The sequence below is a fragment of the Anoplopoma fimbria genome, chromosome 17 (genome assembly GCF_027596085.1).
Source record: "Anoplopoma fimbria isolate UVic2021 breed Golden Eagle Sablefish chromosome 17, Afim_UVic_2022, whole genome shotgun sequence".
Lineage (NCBI taxonomy): Eukaryota > Metazoa > Chordata > Actinopteri > Perciformes > Anoplopomatidae > Anoplopoma > Anoplopoma fimbria.
The window spans coordinates 13,972,410-13,991,867 of NC_072465.1; the positions used below are offsets into that span (position 1 = coordinate 13,972,410).

General features: G+C 39.4%; 1 protein-coding gene across 1 annotated transcript; it reads left to right on the forward strand.

Annotated features, from left to right (window-relative positions):
* Positions 1 to 5,460: 5,460 nt before the first annotated feature.
* Positions 5,461 to 17,656, forward strand: smarcc2 (SWI/SNF related, matrix associated, actin dependent regulator of chromatin, subfamily c, member 2). Its single transcript, XM_054616208.1, is given in 26 exon segments — positions 5,461 to 5,571; positions 6,264 to 6,383; positions 6,466 to 6,551; positions 6,694 to 6,775; positions 7,396 to 7,488; positions 7,610 to 7,679; positions 7,782 to 7,851; positions 8,061 to 8,136; positions 9,360 to 9,607; positions 9,730 to 9,854; positions 9,983 to 10,036; positions 10,345 to 10,382; positions 10,469 to 10,599; positions 10,757 to 10,828; positions 10,956 to 11,069; positions 11,191 to 11,403; positions 11,405 to 11,552; positions 11,650 to 11,712; positions 11,793 to 12,051; positions 12,166 to 12,327; positions 12,775 to 12,836; positions 12,943 to 13,063; positions 13,157 to 13,320; positions 14,535 to 14,669; positions 14,766 to 15,138; positions 15,425 to 17,656. Coding segments are annotated over 26 exon segments (3,255 nt in total). The 3' UTR covers positions 15,490 to 17,656.
* Positions 17,657 to 19,458: the final 1,802 nt, after the last annotated feature.

Genomic DNA, 19,458 nt, shown 5'->3' on the forward strand with positions numbered 1-19,458 from the left:
GTGTGATGATACGGAGAGAAGACTGTTCATTCTAAACAACGATAGCGGCTCCTGGACTTATTAGCATAGATGCTGCAATAGTACAGATTTGTCAAAACTGGAGAGTATTTCTTCACTAAAAGAAGAGCAAAGAATTACAATGGCGACTTTTATCGATTATCTTGTTTTGGCTCTTCTACCGACTCGCTTTGATTAGAGTTTGATTGACAGATGGTTCATCCAATCACCTGCCTCGTATTTTTTGGAAAGTGCTTGCCCTTTTCCACAGTTTGCAACAGCGGTTTCTCAGATGGTTCTCTGTAAAAATAAAAAAATATCTGGTGGGTCGAGTAGGTTGTCATCTGGACAGAGCAATGCTACAGCAGCTATATCTCTGTTTCCAGTCTTTGTGCTAAGCTAAGCTAACTGACTGCTGGCTGGAGCTTCATACAAACAGATAAGAGAGTGGTACTCCTTTTTTCTGCATGAAAACAAATAAGCGTATCTCACAAAGTGTTTTCTTTAATTTTGCTGTGAATATACCCATGTAAAGATGTTTTTCAAATGCAGGTGACTGTTGTTGATGTTTTACTGCCATACCTGTAGGTTTTCTGTGCCTTACACTATCTTTTTCATTTTTATGCATGAGACACTTGTTGAATCCAGTGGAGACGAACAAGCTGGTACAAACAGAAATCTGACGTCCACTTTAAGAAAATATAGATGCTAACTGAGGATGTTGATTGTGAAACTTTGTATGTAACTGAATGTAACTCTCTGCTGTAAATAAAAGCCCCAAACATGAATACCAAGGTTAATTTGGTATGGTGGGAAACATGAGGGAACGAACAACAGAAGCATGTAACTGTGCTGTTCAAATGTCGCATCCAGAATAAATTATAAATATGTTGATGTAAGCAAATTACTATATTTAACAATTCTATTTTTTTCATCGTATAATGCTTTGACGGGTACAATAAAATACTCTTTTGAGCACATCTGTTGTAGTTTTAGTTCCAGGAAAAAAAGTTTCATATTGGCCCAACAAATGACACAGATCCAACTTTGAAGCCTGATAGCATGACTGTACCTCGATGAGATTTGGACGTGAACTTTTCTGACCATTCCTGTACTGTGATTGAAAAGCCCTCTCGACGGTGTGTAATTGTACACAGACATTCCTCCTGAGTTGCTTTACATAACCTCTGTGTCCTGCTGCATCCTACTGTGTGTGTTTTCTGGCACTGTTCCCTTTGTTCGCGAGCAGTGTGGATTCATTGTTGTCACTGTACTTTGCAAACTGAGTTATGTGTATTTGTTATGTATGAAACAAGCATAGTTTTGTCTCTGCCCTTGAAGACCATGCAACTAAATAAAATGAAACGGAAATTCAGGATTATTTTGCCGTTGCTAAGTAAAACCACTGCTTTCTTTATTAGTTGTTCTCTTTAAGAACTCAGCAGGTGACATGTTGTGATAAGTTCTCACTGCTCAGGGTGTTTATTTTTTATTGCAGAGATCTCAAGATTTTATCAGCAAACTTATCATAGTATCATATCATAGTTTAAATATAAAAAACATATTCCAGTATTTCAAGCCAACAATAAACCTACCTGCCATGTCTTTGTTTCCTCCATTGATAAAGAATAATGTGGTGAACTATCTGACTTTGTGGACATTATTTCTTGATTATCATTTTTTTAATAAGGTGCTTAAGTTTACAACTCTTTTTACATGCACTCTGAGACCCCCTCCGAATCCTGTAGGAGATATACATGTTGATAGATTTGATATATAGTAAACATAAACACATCTTTAACCGTCAAGACCGATTGAGCATTTAATGCAGCATTTCAGGGCCATCCTGGCAAAAGAATGTACGTGTTTTTGCCTGATTTGTGTTAATTTTTTGTGTTTTTATTTCAAACTTAGTGCTATAATGAAATACATAAATTAAAACCATACACTTCAAGTACTTAAAGTACATGAAAATGTTAAAAATATTATTTTGTATATTTTTGGGGCAGCTAAACGTATACATATATCGATCAGTAGTATAAATGTCAGTAAACAAAGAAAATTAAGCTGACATTGTGAACATTAACACAATCTCTGTGTTTTTTAGGTGTTACGACTGTGTTTGTTCGTTGCAGTGTTGTCCCGTTTTAGCTCTGCTCAGGTGTGCTGCATTGTTCAATGATCTCAACTTATCCTCATGCAAATGTTCGTATGCACCTGGACTGAGAATGAAGGAAATGCTTAAAAGTTCCTGTGCCAGCAGCAGAATCGAGGGGCCTCTGGCAACGGGACTACTGGTCTTTCTGCCTTTCAACCAAGGATTTTGTATTGTCTTGTTCGTATGTTTACATGAAAATAAATCCCATGGATTTGATTGCGCTAAAGGTGTCTTCTGCGGTTGAGTTTGGTCAGGGGTGGAGTGTTGATTGCCCTTAAGGGCTGCCCGAGGGTGAGTTGTAAGACAGGTTTATGATCAATTCTGTGAAATATAGCAACACCTTTATTAGCGAGTCCATAATTAAAGCTTTGGTGGTCTGAATTGTAGCTTCAAGAGAGTTGATCACAAACACTAATTGGACATATTCTTATTGTAATATCTGCGGTCAGACAGAATTACAGCAGCAGCAGCTTGTTTTAAGGTAGCTTTCTCATTAAAAGACTAACTTCACCTGATGCTGCTTCTACTCTCTACAAGGCCCCCCTGTGAAAATGAAACCCCGTCTAAATGGAGTTCTCACCTCACCAGAATAAAACAAGCAGATGGATCTTTAATTAAAGGTGAGATGTGGTACTATTCTGGAACAGGAAGTTCTTGCTGGTGCAAATGACAGGTTTGGAGATGTTGGACTGGGGATGTGTTGGTGGGGTTGTGTCTCAGCAGTGGGTCCAGCCCCCACCCCAACACCACCACCACCACCGCTGCCCTCTGAGTCCCAGTGCTTCGTCCTCGCAGATTCCAGCGTTAAGTTAATTGGACAGGGAGAGAGGGCTGAGGAGGGAAGCGTTCAGCCCCATTAGCAATCCCTCTGTGGAAGGCTGAGCCGAGAGGATCACAGACTCACAAATAGGAGGATTAAAATAATCAATAGGCTTCACTCTCTCTCCTTCAGCCCAGACGGGTGCACCACACACACACACACACACACACACACACACACACACACACACACACACACACACACACACACACACACAGAGCAAAGACAAACACACAGACAGCCTGAGGAATACTAGTTCAAGGAGCACTACTCTCTTCAATGTTGTCTCTGGACTTTCACAAATTAGCCTGGTTCATGTAAGATTCACACACACACACACACACACACACACACACACACACACACACACACACACACACACACACACACACACACACACACACACACACACACACACCTATTCTCTGTTAATGAAGGTTAATTTGAGCCTCTGACTAACTGAGAACCAGTGAAAAGGTCAAAGACATGAAAGCAGTCTGTTGGTTTGTATTTTGCTCCATTTCTTCTTAACTCTCATGTCTGCTGAATTTCCCATTTTTATGATTTTTTTTTACAAAAGTCTTTTCCTGGATAAACTCATTATGAGGGTACATGAATAACAAAAACTCTCTGTAGTCCTATGATATTATATTAAATACAGGCCCGGGACTGCTTGCATTTAGGTAATTTTTGTCATATATATTAATATTCATATTTAATGGAAGCTTGTATTTTTTTGCTTATCGGTTGCATTTTGGATTTAAATTATTTGTTTGTGTATATTCATATAATATCAAGTCTCTGACAGAGCACGCATTAGTGGCTGTCACTTCCTTTATCTGTTGCAGATATTTGAAATCACTTTTATCTGTTTTATTATAAATGTATACATTTTTAATGTAGGCATCTTTTAAATAAATTTCAGATTCAAGTGACAAAAAGTTCGGAACATATTTTGTGTAGAAGGCCGATTCATTTTCAGTGTTCCTCGTCCTGTTAATCATTACATGACCCTAGAATACTGAATTTGTGACCCCTTTGAAGGGGTCCCAATCCCCAAATATATAACAACTGCCCCACCATGACTTTCCTGAATTAATCAAAGCAAAAAAAATTGAATACAAATAACTAAATGAATGAATAATGATAAAAACATCAAGAAAATAAGAAGCAAGATAAAGATGACTTGTATACTAATGTGAACATTGTAAAATCAATTAAATATCTTTTTAAGAGAACACCTTCATAGTTCAGGTCTTATCCAAACAGAATAATGAATTGATAGAAGGTCAGTTGAAAGTGCATACCTTATTCACATAGATGATGATCAAATAGATTATTAAAACCATGTTTTTAGTAAATACAATGTATGCATTAACCTCCACTGAATCACAGCCTAGTCCATTAAAATTTGTTTTAATTATTCAGGTCTTATTTAAATAAGAATGTAAGTTTTCTTTCACTTTTTATTCACAATTTACAACTGAGTGCTTTATTTGGTCATTTAAATGTCTAATCGAGAAGGTTACAATTAATCAACCAGCACTCCCAGGGAGGAAGAATAAAGGAACTTCTCGTAATACTTGTTATTCTACTTACTCAAAATATAAACACATCTTTCGGTTGCCTCTTACAGTTTGCACTTGAAGTGCTTTGAAGTGCATCGAAATACCTGTTGATTCTGAAAATTGTTTCATTTTTTCAAATGTGTACAGATGCAACGAGATCTGACGAGCTGTTCTATGTATTTGAGGCTTCTGAATTTCTTTTTTATGAGTTTAAAAATAAGTCACTGTTAACGTCGGGCCTATGTGCAGATTATAGTGATAGAGGGCATACAAAAAAAAATCCTTTTAAAATTAAATACATCCCTATAGTGCACAGACAGTGTATACTGCTTTTCATCTCTTCAAAATACAATTTTATTATGAGGATTTTCCAACTATCTTGATCCAATATAATGTTTGTTTGGCTCCTAAAGACTGTGCTCACTGTAAGCACATATAAAACACAAAATCACTTTTATCAAATAGGATTTATAGATTATACTGCCCAGCAGCAGTTAAAATGATGTCCATCTCGACCAAAATTTAAGTACTGCTTACATGTTAATACACCAATAATGATGATCCAACAATATGGTAATATGATACTTACAGGAGCCATTCTGCATAGGTAGCCTGCTTTTAGTCTTGATACTGACATTTGAATTCTGTTAAAGTCAACCTTTTCTTGAAATCTTTAAATACAGGACTTTAACTACTTTAACTTTAAAAGTAAAGTATTTTTACAATGATGTTTTTAATTATCGTTCTCCACAATGTTGCATGCCGCTGCTTTTCAAATATGAGTATCTTAAAAACCATTCCCTACATGAGCGCGCAACCTGCTGTACATTGACTGTCATTGCACTTGCCAGTCGTTGTAGTACCAGACTTTGGCCGTCGGGCGGCAGGCGACGTCGACTAGTTGTCTGCAGTCAAAGATGGCGGTGCGGAAGAAAGACGGCGGCCCGAATGTAAAATATTTCGAAGCGTCTGATACCGTTTCTCAGTTTGATAATGTCCGCGTCTGGCTGGGAAAGAATTACAAAAAGGTACCGACCGCATGTTTCGTATCCGTACACACTGAGCTTTCTTTTTCCACCCTGAAATGCGGGTACTTACCTATTGGGCAGAGGCAGTGACAAAGAGAGGAGGGAGGGTGCTGCTGAGCGTCCAGCTGTTTGATTCACTGGAGCCGGGATACAAAAGGATGCTGAGCCGACAGCGGCAACAGATGCAGCCGCTAAAGGCATCATCCCTTTACGTTATTGTATCTGAACAGATGCAAAAGCAGCACACAATCTGTCCTGCGAGGATGATATTTTTGCAAAAGAGGTGACTTTAGCCGGCCAACCAGCTAGCTAGCTAGTTAGCTACTCGGCTAACGGTAATGCAGCTCAGATCCAGATGTTGGCTGTGTGGCGCGCGGGGTGACTGAAGCCACGGCCTGTCTGGACTTACACTAGCGGTGTACTGGTGTTTAGACACATTCATTTAACCAAATAACTGCATTATTTATTTAAGAGCGCGACAACAATTATGATGTTATTAACTATATTTATAATTGTATTCTTATATCACATATCACATATTACATAACTTACCCTGAATAATAAAGGAAGATGCTCCCTCCAGTTTTTGACTTTACTGAGCACTCGGCAACTATGAGCACACTGTAGTTAACTGTGATCTGCCCTCCCTGTGGCTCAGCACTGATTGCCTCTCTGTGTTGATGTCCTCTCAGTACATCCAGGCCGAGCCCCCCACCAACAAGTCCCTGTCCAGCCTGGTGGTCCAGCTGCTCCAGTTCCAGGAGGAGGTGTTCGGTCGACATGTCAGCAACCCTCCACTCACCAAGCTGCCAGTATGTCTGCTTTATCTGTCATTCACACATATACACACGACTTTATCCCACTGAGGCATTTTAAACTGTTTTGTGTCTGCAGATGAAGTGTTTTCTGGACTTCAAGTCAGGAGGGGCTCTCTGCCACATCCTGGCTGCTGCCTACAAGTTCAAGAGTGACCAAGGATGGTAAGACTTTCTTTTTAGCTGGTATAAATGTTTACTAAACAAACAAACTGTAAATACTTTTTGCTATGTTTGTGCTCGGTACATAGTTGGATTTTCTCTATATTGCCGTTTCTTGTGTAACTCCAGTCTAATTTCCTGGTAGGCGCAGGTTTGACTTCCAGAATCCATCGAGGATGGACCGAAATGTGGAGATGTTCATGACCATTGAGAAGTCCTTGGTGCAAGTGAGTTTGCCACAGAGTTTTTCTCTTTGTATGTTTGTAACACACATTACCTGGACAACCAAAATGCAATTGTAAATGTTTCCAGTTCTGTTTTTAAGGCGTAATAGCAGTGTTTGAATAAAAGTTTTTTGTATTAAGAACTAATCTTTCACGTCGCTCACTTTTACAACATTCCCACATTTTGCCACAATTATAATGGTTGTTTATAAGAGACCAAGTTTGAGCTCCAGCAGGGGTTAGTTGAGACGTTTCTGTTTTTTGTTTTTTGCTGCAGGCAACATAGTTTAATAATTGAAAAAACCCTCTATTTGAGAGATTGCATGTCTCTTACAATTCCATCATATTGGTGAAGTGTCTGAGAATCAGGCTGCCTGAGCTTTACAGAAAGAAATAATGAAGGGCACCCAGTCATGTGACTGGAGCCGTAATCCTACTTAATCAGTCCTGCAGTCACACTTCAAAATCATTCAGCTCCCTTGACCTAAAGAGCTCAACAACACTCACTGAGATTTGATAGAGATTATATGATATTAAATATATAGATTTTATATATATTTCCTGACTTTTTGAATTAACAGTTTTACTAATTCACACATCTGCTGCATTTCTTTTCATTTCAGAACAACTGCCTGAGTAGGCCAGTGATCTACCTGAGCTCTGACATAGAGCCAAAAATGCTTGGGAAACTGAAAGACATCATAAAAAGACATCAAGTGTGTATTTTGTTTTGTTAAAAGTCTCAGTACTACTGACAGAAAACACGCTCAAAATCTCAGAATATTTTTTTATGTTGTTATCTTAACCAATATTTCCCTGTGACCTTATCTGTTGCAGGGCTCGGTGACTGAGGACAAGGCCTCCAGCTCTCATGTTGTTGTTCCTATTCCCACAAGCCTGGAGGAAGGTGAGGCTTCAGATGTTGTGTTAAACACAGTTTGTTGTTTTATTGTGAATTCTGCTGCACTGACCATCTTCGTGCTGATTTCCTTTTCTCTTTTTGGTCCAGAGGAGTGGGTGCGTCCAGTGATGAAGAGAGATAAGCAAGTGCTGCTCCACTGGGGATATTTTCCTGACAGGTTGGTGTTGAGTTTACAGAGATATGAACGCCATTCAACATTTAGACTTGAATAGAAACATTTAACACTTAACTGTGGAAGTATTACACTGTAGAGTGGATGTTGTTTTCTTGAAGCCTCATACTGCTCTACCTGAGTTGTTTGCACAATCCCAAACTTGTAATCTTTCCCCTGCCCTGACCTTTGACCCTGCTCCTCTCATCATTTAGTTATGATACCTGGATCCAAGCCAGTGAGATTGAGGCTGCTCTGGAGGATCCTCCCAGCCCAGAAAAGCCTAGGAAGGTATTTATTTTCTAGAAACTTTTTTGTTGTTTGTTGTCTCTCTGTGTTTGTGTCATCCATTCCTAAATTCCTTAAAAATCTATCTTCTTTATTTTCTCCTAGTTTTAACATTCTTAACAATTTATTTTGAATATCTGCTTAAATAAGTGTAATTTAACATATTTCACACTGTTTAACTACAACATATATACAACATATATATTTGCTGTATTGACTTGTTCCTGCCCTTAATTGAGCCTAAATGACACTTAGAATGAGATGCATGATGCACTGTTACATCAGATTGAAAATGTTAGATTCCTGCATCATTTTTATTCACACAATTTTGGAAAACATCTTTAAGTCTTCAGTATGTAATGATGGAAGTTAATGTTATGTGTCGCAGCGTTTTCTTTCTTACACAAACATGTCAGGGGACTGTTGTGTTTAAATAGAGCTGATAGCTCCCTAGTTCGTAAACAGTACTCTTCTCATATTTTTCTTTGTGCCAAACATTGAAGAATGAAGTGCTGCGGTAAATTGGCACTTGGAGAAACTGTGCTTACTTTGACACTTTGCTGAACCATGAATTAAAGGCAGTGTCAGTAGCGCTTAGTGTGTATTCGGAGCATCAACCGCTCGAGGTGCTCAGCACTCACTAGGACATGATAGTAAGTGCAATGAAGCGTTAAAATGTTTGGAGCTGTTTTCACACAAAATCAGCACACTGTTAGTTTGCCATCCTGTCACTCTGTTTACTCACAGTGGAAATGTCTCCCTCAGACCACGATTCAAAGTGATTTGATCAAGATTAACTACATTTGTCTTCATTCAGCTCCTTTAGTGTAGTGAAGTCGCTGTAGAATTGTTTTCACATAAACATAAATCATTAAAAATGTCCATGGAACACTTACAGATCTAATTTATTTTTAATCCAGCCATTATTGCCCAAATAAAGCCACAAAACCAACAACCAGGAAAAACCTCCACTTATGTTCTCAGCAGCAGTACTTCTGCTGTCGGTCCCCTAAAGATTTTCTGTTTTCATTAAATTTCTAGACATGGCATTTGAATCCATGTGTCCAAGGTAACATTGTGCCATTTTGAAATTGACTGTTGGTGATTTCTAGAAGATGTAGCTGAAAAGGTGTGCAGCGCTCTCCATGTTAAACTATGGAGTAAGTTGGTGACATTTCGCTCAGGCGGCTGACATGCTCACTGAATGCAACGCTCTCTGTTTACAGGTCCATGCCAAGTGGATTTTAGATCTGGACCAGTATAACGAGTGGATGAATGAGGAGGACTATGAAGTGGGCGAGGGCTGCCCTAAGAGGAAGAGGATCTCAGCTAAGACCCTGACAGATGAGGTCACCACTCCTGATGAGCGGAGGGACAAGAAGCCTGGCAGCGCCAAGAAGAGGAAGAGGTCGCCGTCGCCATCCCCCACCCCTCCGCCTCAGGAGAGCAAGAAGAAGAATACCAAAAAGGGTTGGTGACCAGACGTGTCTTGATGCAATTATGTCACACTCACCAGCTGTTGGAACCAGTTTTATCAGAGACATTATGCAGTATTGTAAAATAATGTCCTTTGTGTATATGTGTCTGTGTGGACAGGCCAACGACCCCGTACACCAAGTCTAAACGGGGCCAAAGGGAGGAGGAACAGGAGGATCCTAGTAAAGACTTGGATGAAGCGTCACCTGTTCCAGCATCGGAAGAGGGAAACCCACCTAAAACAAGTACACAAATGTTCAAAATATACATAAATAAAACCATATATTATTAAAATGTACCTCTGTTGTCTCCTTCAACACTTTAAAGTAGTTGTTGTCTGTTACTGTCTGACATTATGCTACCTATTTTGCAGATAACACTAAGAAGGACTCTGATTCAACTCCAGTCAAGGGAGGAACAGATATGGGTGAGCAGAGAGTTTTGTTTGTGTCACCTACCATCATGGCCACCTATAACTACTTTTACAAGAAAATGTCCCTTTTCTGTGCAAACACTGTAAAACAGTGGAAAAGCAATTAATTAATTAATTGTGGATCTGTTTTTTTCCCATATTATAACACACTGTTTTTTAAACGACTGTTGTCTCTCACAGCATGGAGAGAAAGTGTGCATTTCATACTGTGAATAAGTCCTCTGTTCATTTTGAGTGACAGTTAATGAAAATATCTCTACTCTTGTTTTATGTTCACTACCATTCCTTTGTGATTTGAACAGACGAGCAAGAGGATGAGTCCATGGAAACAACAGGCAAGGTAAGGTAGTTTGTTAAACTGCAGGACAATGTGGGGACAGTGAGGGCAGTAAACCGATATATCAACATGAGTGTGTGTTTAAACAGGAGGAGGAGGAAGGCTCTCCAAGCGTGAAGGGTGAACCAGTGAAAGGCTCGGACCTTCACGAGGACAATGTGACCGAGCAAACTCATCACATTATTATACCGAGCTATGCTGCCTGGTTCGACTACAACAGGTAAGAAAACATTTTTCAATTTTGTTTGACATGAATACCTTTATAGTCTCATCGCCGGAGAGCATATAACATGAGCTGCGACCCCAAAAGTCAAAGTGAGTCATTCATACGTATTTCAGCTGCTAGTCCTAATAAAGTGTTAAATGTTCCCCCCCAGTGTTCATGCCATTGAGCGCAGAGCCCTGCCAGAGTTTTTCAATGGGAAGAACAAATCCAAAACCCCAGAGATGTGAGTATTTGATCAATAAACAAAATAGGATTAGATGTTTTTATTGCAGGTATTATCAAAAAGCAACCACATATGATACAAGAGTTAGTTGAAATAGCTCAGTTTTCTTTGCATCTCCTTCTTTCAGTTACCTGGCGTACAGGAACTTCATGATTGACACCTACCGGCTGAACCCTCAGGAGTATCTGACGTCCACAGCCTGTCGCAGGAACCTGGCAGGAGACGTGTGTGCAATCATGAGGTAGTTTAAGGCTGAATCTGAATATTTCTACTCAATCCAGAGTTTTAATTCTCTGTAGACAATTGCTTGTTTTGGTCAAACTGCTGTCCGTGTTGTACACTATGGGCTTTTTCTGCTGCAGAGTGCACGCCTTCCTGGAGCAGTGGGGTCTGATCAATTACCAGGTTGACTCTGAGAGCCGACCCACACCCATGGGTCCCCCACCCACCTCTCACTTCCACGTCCTGGCAGACACTCCGTCCAGTCTGGTGCCCCTGCAGCCCAAGACGTCCCAGGTCCACATACACTCTCACACACAAACACAAATAAAACATGTACACATGTTCTGGGTTGTTTTACACATGTCCCTTCATTGTGCACCTGTAGACCCCTGCTACCCAGCAGATTATGTCCTTCCCAGATAAAGTGAAGGAGAAACCAGCAGATCTGCAAAACTTTGGGTTGCGGACTGACATGTACAGCAAGAAGACTTGTTCTGCAAAGGTAGAAGTCCAAGGAAATGCATTAAGAAATGATTATTTTACTGTAAATTTACAATAACCTCAAATATTAACAAGGTGGTGGTGATATTTGTGCACAGAGCAAGAGCACAGCGAGCTCTATGAGGGAGTGGACGGAGCAAGAAACACTACTTCTACTTGAGGTACAATTATCCTTAAAATCAATAATGTGAAAACTAGAAAGTAGAAATGCGAAGCTAAATGTAGTCTCCACTTCTCTCAGGGGTTGGAGATGTACAAGGACGACTGGAACAAGGTTTCAGAACACGTGGGCAGCCGTACGCAGGATGAGTGCATCCTGCACTTCCTGCGGCTGCCCATTGAAGACCCTTACTTAGAGGACAACTCCTCGTCCCTGGGACCACTGGCCTACCAGCCAGTGCCTTTCAGCCAAGCAGGAAACCCTGTGATGAGCACAGTGGCCTTCCTCGCTTCTGTCGTCGACCCCCGCGTTGCCTCTGCTGCAGCCAAATCTGCTCTCGGTGAGAAGGAGCTTATTTTGAATTGAATTTACTGAATGTTTTGAATTTGAATTTAAACATCCCTGGTCATTTTTGATCGCCCCAATAACCTCGATCTGTCTCTCTCCCTCACAGAGGAGTTTTCTCGTATGAAGGAGGAGGTACCTGCAGCGCTTGTGGAGGCTCATGTGCGGCGGGTGGAGGAGGCAGCGAGGGTCAGCGGTCGACAGGACCCGCTGTATGGCTTGGAGGGGAGTGGCATCGCAGGCACTGGCCTGGAGGAGGGAGACAGACCAGGTAGGACGGACACACACAAGTGCAGCATGCAGAATTGTAGTGCAAAGAAAATCTTGTTCGAACGGAAATTCTACTAAATGTATTCTTAAACCAATTGATTGGTTGAACAGTAAAAAAAAAAGAAGTCTGCCTGTTCCTCTAGATTAACTCAATGGCCACAGTGCACTGTGTACTCTACCTGTTACCTTAAATCAATTATAAATTAAGATAAAAGCTATTTGCAGTTTATTCAATTATTTCAACCCTCATTAATTTATTCAAACCAGCATATTAATGCATTATAGTAGTGCAATTGTCAGGACCAATGAGGATTTGGTCGGACAAAAGCATATCAACCAATCAATTAACCAACCAGAACGTTTCAGCCCTACAGAATTGAAAGATAGATGAAGAAAACACTTTCACAGTTCAAAATGAAAAAGAAAAACTGACTTGTCTTCTCTGTAGATGAAAGCAGTGATGAAAGTAAGAGTGACAGCCAACCAGGTGAAGAGAAGAGGGAGAACAAGGTATGATTCATGTTTGATAAAACAAAGGTAAAAAGGTTTCTGTTTTGTGAGTTCTGCTGATGAACTGCTCCGAAGCTCATTGTGTCTTGTTTGGTTTCCCATACAGGACAACAAAGATGGAGCGACTGAGGAAGAGGAGAAACAGGCAGAGAATGGGAAGAAGGAAGAAGAAAGAGGAAGAGAAGCAGAAGGAGAGAGGGAGACAGACAAAACAGAATCAGAGATGGGTATGAAAATGCATCTTATTCAGAAAGAAAAGATACAGTGTTCTTATAAGGTAAAAAAATAAATACAATAAAAACATTTTCTTTTTATCAAAGGTGATGGGGAGAAAGAGAAGGACGGGAAAGAGGGCACGGAGGAAGGACAAAGAGAAGCAGAGAGTGAAGGAGAGAGGAAGGCTAAGGTGGAGCGTGACGTTGGAGAGGGGAACCTTGCCACAGCTGCTGCGTCTGCACTCGCCGCTGCTGCTGTCAAAGCAAAGGTAAACTATATTTATCCTTCATCACCTGTTTATGCCTCCGCGTCTGCAACAGCCATGGCATCATGTTTTTGTGTTGCCTGTCCCTTTTTATGTGAATGCGATATCTCAGGAACTCCTCAAGGGAGTTTCTTCAAATTTGGCACAAACGTCCACCTGGACTCATGGATGAAATTATTAGAATTTGGTGGTCAAAGGTCACAATGAGCTCACAGAGCACGTGTTTGCTCATAATGCAAGAATTCATTATATAAGTACTTTTTTATGACAAACTATACTATTACTTTTTTTATGACATAGTAAACTGTGACTTTTTTATGATTGTTTTAGCTACATAACTTTATGACATACTATACCCTCGTTTTTTATGACGTACTATAATAGGACTTTTTCATTAAAAGTACTGACAAAATATATTCTGAATTTGAATATAGTTCAAATAGTAGTTTTATATAGTATAAAATAGTAGTTATAGTATAAAATAGTAATTTCTTGGGGGAGGGGTTTTGGCGTGATATACTATGACTTTGTTATTAATTAATGACATACTGTAGTATGACTTTTTATGAACATACTATCCTATCATTTTTACCAACATTTTCTCACAACCTATAATATGACTTTTTATTGATATTTTTATGATACACTGACATCTTTTAAGCCTTGCAATACTTTTACTTCAGTAAACACTTTCTCTTTGATTTACTATACTATGACCTTTATTGACATACTATACTTTGACTTTTATGACATATTTTATGGCATACTATACTATGACTTTTTTGTGACATGCTTCTCTATGCCTTTTTATGGCATTTTTTTACTACATACTATAGTATGAGTTTTCAAATACATTTTATGACATTCTATACATAGATTTATTTATTGCATTTTCCATTGAATGCAGGCATTTATACTTTTAACTTTTTGGCATACTATACTATGACTCTTTAAACCCTTTTTTGTGTTATACCGTACTATGACTTATGACTTATGACATTATTTATGACATACTATACTTTGACCTTTTAAGAAAAAATTTGACACACTATACTTTGCCTTTTTATGACATACTAAAGTACAGTACTTTTCTTCATACTATATTATGATTTTTTTTTATGATTTTCTTGTCACCCTATACTATGATGTGGTGAATCAATTTTTTTCTTATTTTCACATTTTGTCTAATCTAAATTTCTCCTTCACTTGCTTCGTAGCACTTGGCTGCAGTTGAAGAGAGGAAGATTAAATCTCTAGTGGCTCTGCTGGTGGAGACTCAAATGAAGAAGCTGGAGATCAAACTGCGCCACTTTGAAGAACTGGAAACCATCATGGACAGAGAGAGGGAGGCTGTAAGTTAGGGATTCTGGGACATGTAGTATCTCAAGAGAGCAGTCAACCTAATTACAGTACAACACCTTTAACCTTTTTACTTTTTGTCATTTTAGTTGGAGTATCAGCGTCAGCAGCTGCTGGCTGACCGTCAGTCCTTCCACATGGAACAGTTGAAATATGCCGAGATGAGGGCCCGCCAGCAGCACTTCCAGCAGATCCAGCACCAGCAGCACAGCCAGGCGGGCGGCCCTCATGCCAACCAGGCCGCCCCAGCACCGGCCCCACCAGCCCCATCTGCAAGTCAGCAGGCTCCCAACACACCAGCGCCACAGCCGGCCCCAAGTCCTGCGCCTCCAGCTTCAGTCTCTGCGCCCGCCCCTGAGTCCCAACCCCCTCAGGGTGCTCACACCTCGCCCCCATGCCCCCCAGGCGCAACCCCAGCTACCCACTCAAGCTCCAGCTCCAGCACTACTCCAGTACTCCATGGTGAGTTCAAAGTTTGAGCAATATTTTGGTTCTTTAATACATGTCATACATTAAATATTTTAGTATATTCGTCTGTTCAGATCTGTATAGCCATTATCATATATTTGAATAAATATATTTCGGATGGATGTCAATAAATTATATACTAAATTCTCGACACGTACACTATTATCAGCTTTGAATTATTTGTCCTGTTAACTTGACTTAGCAATCAAACCATGGAGAATTGTTTTTTAAATGTGTCAAAAAAAGTTTACCTGCTCATCACCTGTTTCACCGCTTACAGAGCCCACCCCCCCTCTTCCTGGGGAAACACTACACCCCTCAGCTCCAGTCCCACCTCCACAGTGAGAGAAAAATACATAGCCTGAGAATACGAATGACTCTGACCACTTTGAATCTTGCCGGTATCATCTGAAATGAAGAAGTCATAAACCGATGAAGAACACATTTTACATGTTCAGCTCTTTTATTTGTTTTGTTTGTTTTTTCCAAAGGACAATTGATGCAAGAAAGAAAAAATGATAACGTATAAATCAAACCAGCTCTACTTTAACTCTCGGTTGAAAAATAAGTCCTTTTCAAATTTAATCTGCATATGAAGAAAATGTACTTTCACACAGAAGCTGTTCATCCTGTGCGTTCGATTGGACAGCAACATCTCACTTCATAATTTGAAGCTTAACACCAGAGATCTGGTGAGCTAAGAGAGTCTGACCAACATGATGCCAGTCAAAGAAAGAAGAGAAAAGACTCATCTTTCATTTTCAGTGTTTTGGAAATTGTTGCATTTATTTGCTGCAACAGTTTGTCACAGCTTGTGAAGTTTATGCTTCACATTCTCTCCAGAGTTCCCCCCCTTGTGCTGTAGGTACTAATTAAAATATATGTAAGACAAAAATGCACTTTTAACATGTTGCCCTAGGTCTAATTGAAAGACTTGAAGCATCGATGAAATTTAACTCTAGCACTTATATCATCCTTTTGTTGTCTTAAATACTTTTTCATGCTGAAGGTTTTGAAAACTTTATTGGAAATGTTACTTTTTCCGCTCTAGTTTTAATTGTTTTACATGGACAAACGGTCACTCTACAGGGTCTGGAGGTCACATGTCTAAAACCAACATCTCGCTCCAGAGAAATGCCTGTAATAAATGAAAACAAATCAGAAGATAGTTGGAAATACACTTAGTTTGTATGCAGTTTGAGGCAATGTACTGTAAACTGGATTTTTTGTTACAAACACATATTGTGTCGCCCTTTAATGATAATATTTGAAAGTTCTGACAGCATGAAATCATCATTCTGAGAAGACCTCTCTTTAAATATATCTTAATAATTTCCCTCCTTTCGAAAGCACTTAAGGAATAACATGTCAGCGAGGAGCTTCATGTTTTTCAAATCTGGATGAACTAAAGCATCCAGGAGTTTGTGAGGAATGTAGTTTTGTTCAAATAGAATGATCGAAAGTCTGGAAATAATAATTATACCAGTGACCGCATGAGTGTTTTATTAATAATTTGACTTTGTGTTCATTTTGCTCAACCAAAATGTTTTATAATCATGTTTATCTCACATTTATTCAGTGAGTTGTATTGTGGTTGCTTGGGAAATTAAGAAGATTTTTTTAGCAGCTTGTTTTTCGCTGGTGCATTTCAAGTTACACATGGAAGAAATGTGAAGCCTGTCAAAAAACAAGGGAACTCGCACCTTAAACAGCTGACAATGGAGAATTGTGTCCTTAATATCTGCAACAATATCCTCACTTTTTATCCTATCAATTTTTATATTTTTTACTTTCCGTTTTTCCATCTCCTTTCTTTTATATGTCAACATTGTAACTGTATATTATTACATTTGTATCTTATATTTACCCTCTCCATTGTTGTGTATGAATCAGGCAGGTTTGTTGGAACTGTCTTGAGATGTGACTGTGAGCATGTGTGTATGTGAACGCATGCCATTAAGATCTGTAAACCACATTACCGTTCAGTTTTATTTCCAGTGCCATTTGTCGTGTGTTACAGAGTTTGATGAATTAAAAAAACAGGCTTCGTTGTGCACACGACACGTCACGTCAGTGTCATGAATTATAATCCAGTCAGAAGGTGAAACTTTACAGTCAACGTCCGTCAAGCCAGTATTGCAGACCTCACCATAGTTGTGAGCATAAATGGACTTCTTTTATCTGTGTTATTACTACATTGTGTGGATTTTGTGATATGAAATAAGTGTATGTTCAGTTTCTGTATGTTTTTCACTATGCTGAAGGTAGCAGCAATTGCATTGATTATTATACAGTAGAATCAATTTTTCCTCAGTAAATCATCACATCTCTGCTGACAGTTACTCTGGCAGTTTGTATTAAAAAAAATGCATAGCAAAATGGGTTCAGGTTTTAATTACAAAATGTTGAGGAAAAAATAAAGATGTGAAGAGGAAACCATTGTGTGAAGCGATTTGTTTTATTATTTTATTCTAAACAATTTTGCTTGTATCTGTTAAATCCGCACTGTTTTTTCAAGATGATGCAACTCACAAGAAAGTCATAGTATAGTATGTCATTAAAATGTCATAGTAAACTATGTCGTTAAGTCATATTATAATTTTTCAAACAAATATTGTTATTTTTAGTATTTATAAAAAGTCAGTGTAGTAAGTCATAAAAATATAATGAAAAGTCCAGGTATAGCATGCCATATGACAGTCATAATATAGTATTTTATAAAAATGTTGTACAAATGCAAAGTGTAATATGTCATAAAAATGTCAATGTAATACTATGATAGTCAGAAAAAGTATAAAAAGTGTAGTATATAAGAAACTTAATTGCATAGTATGTCATAAAAAGTCAGAGCATTGGGCGTAGAAAATAAGTCATAGCATAGTAATTTTAAAAAAAGCACTAACAACTAACGATAAAAAGTCATACTAAAGACATTTGAAAAATATATTAATAAAGTTATTGTACAGTGTGTCTATAAAAAAAAATAAGGTTCATCGAAAAGTCTTTAAAAGTATAGTATGTAGAAAAAATCATGAAAAGTCATATTATAGTATGTAGAATAAAATCATGAAAACGTCAGTATATAATATCGCAAAATTCTTAAAAAACTCAGTATAGTACAGTGGGTACGGAAAGTATTCAGACCCCTTTAAATTTTTCACCCTTTGTTTCATTGCAGCCATTTGCTAAAATCGAAAAGTGAAATATCACATGGTCATAAGTATTCAGACCCTTTGCTCAGTATTGAGTAGAAGCACCCTTTTGAGCTAGTACAGCCATGAGTCTTCTTGGGAATGATGCAACAAGTTTCTCACACCTGGATTTGGGGATCCTCTGCCATTCTTCCTTGCAGATCCTCTCCAGTTCTGTCAGGTTGGATGGTGAACGTTGGTGGACAGCCATTTTCAGGTCTCTCCAGAGATGCTCAATTGGGTTTAGGTCAGGGCTCTGGCTGGGCCAGTCAAGAATGGTCACAGACTTGTTCCGAAGCCACTCCTTTGTTATTTTAGCTGTGTGCTTCGGGTCATCGTCTTGTTGGAAGGTGAACCTTCGGCCCAGTCTGAGGTCCTGAGCACTCTGGAGGAGGTTTTCTTCCAGGATATCTCTGTACTTGGCCGCATTCATCTTTCCTTCAATTGCAACCAGTCGTCCTGTCCCTGCAGCTGAAAAACACCCCCATAGCATGATGCTGCCACCACCATGTTTCACTGTTGGGATTGTATTGGGCAGGTGATGAGCAGTGCCTGGTTTTCTCCACACATACCGCTTAGAATTAACGGCAAAAGTTCAATCTTGGTCTCATCAGACCAGAGAATCTTATTTCTCATAGTTTGGGAGTCCTCCATGTGTTTTTTGGCAAACTCTATGCGGGCTTTCATATGTCTTGCACTGAGGAGAGGCTTCCGTCGGGCCACTCTGCCATAAAGCCCCGACTGGTGGAGGGCTGCAGTGATAGTTGACTTTGTGGAACTTTCTCCCATCTCCCTACTGCATCTCTGGAGCTCAGCCACAGTGATCTTTGGGTTCTTCTTTACCTCTCTCACCAAGGCTCTTCTCCCACGATTGCTCAGTTTGGCTGGAAGGCCAGGTCTAGGAAGAGTTCTGGTCATCCCATACTTCTTCCATTTAAGGATTATGGAGGCCACTGTGCTCTTAGGAACCTTGAGTGCTGCAGAAATTCTTTTGTAACCTTGGCCAGATCTGTGCCTTGCCACAATTCTGTCTCTGAGCTCCTTGGGCAGTTCCTTCGACCTCATGATTCTCATTTGTTCTGACATGCACTGTGAGCTGTAAGGTCTTATATAGACAGGTGTG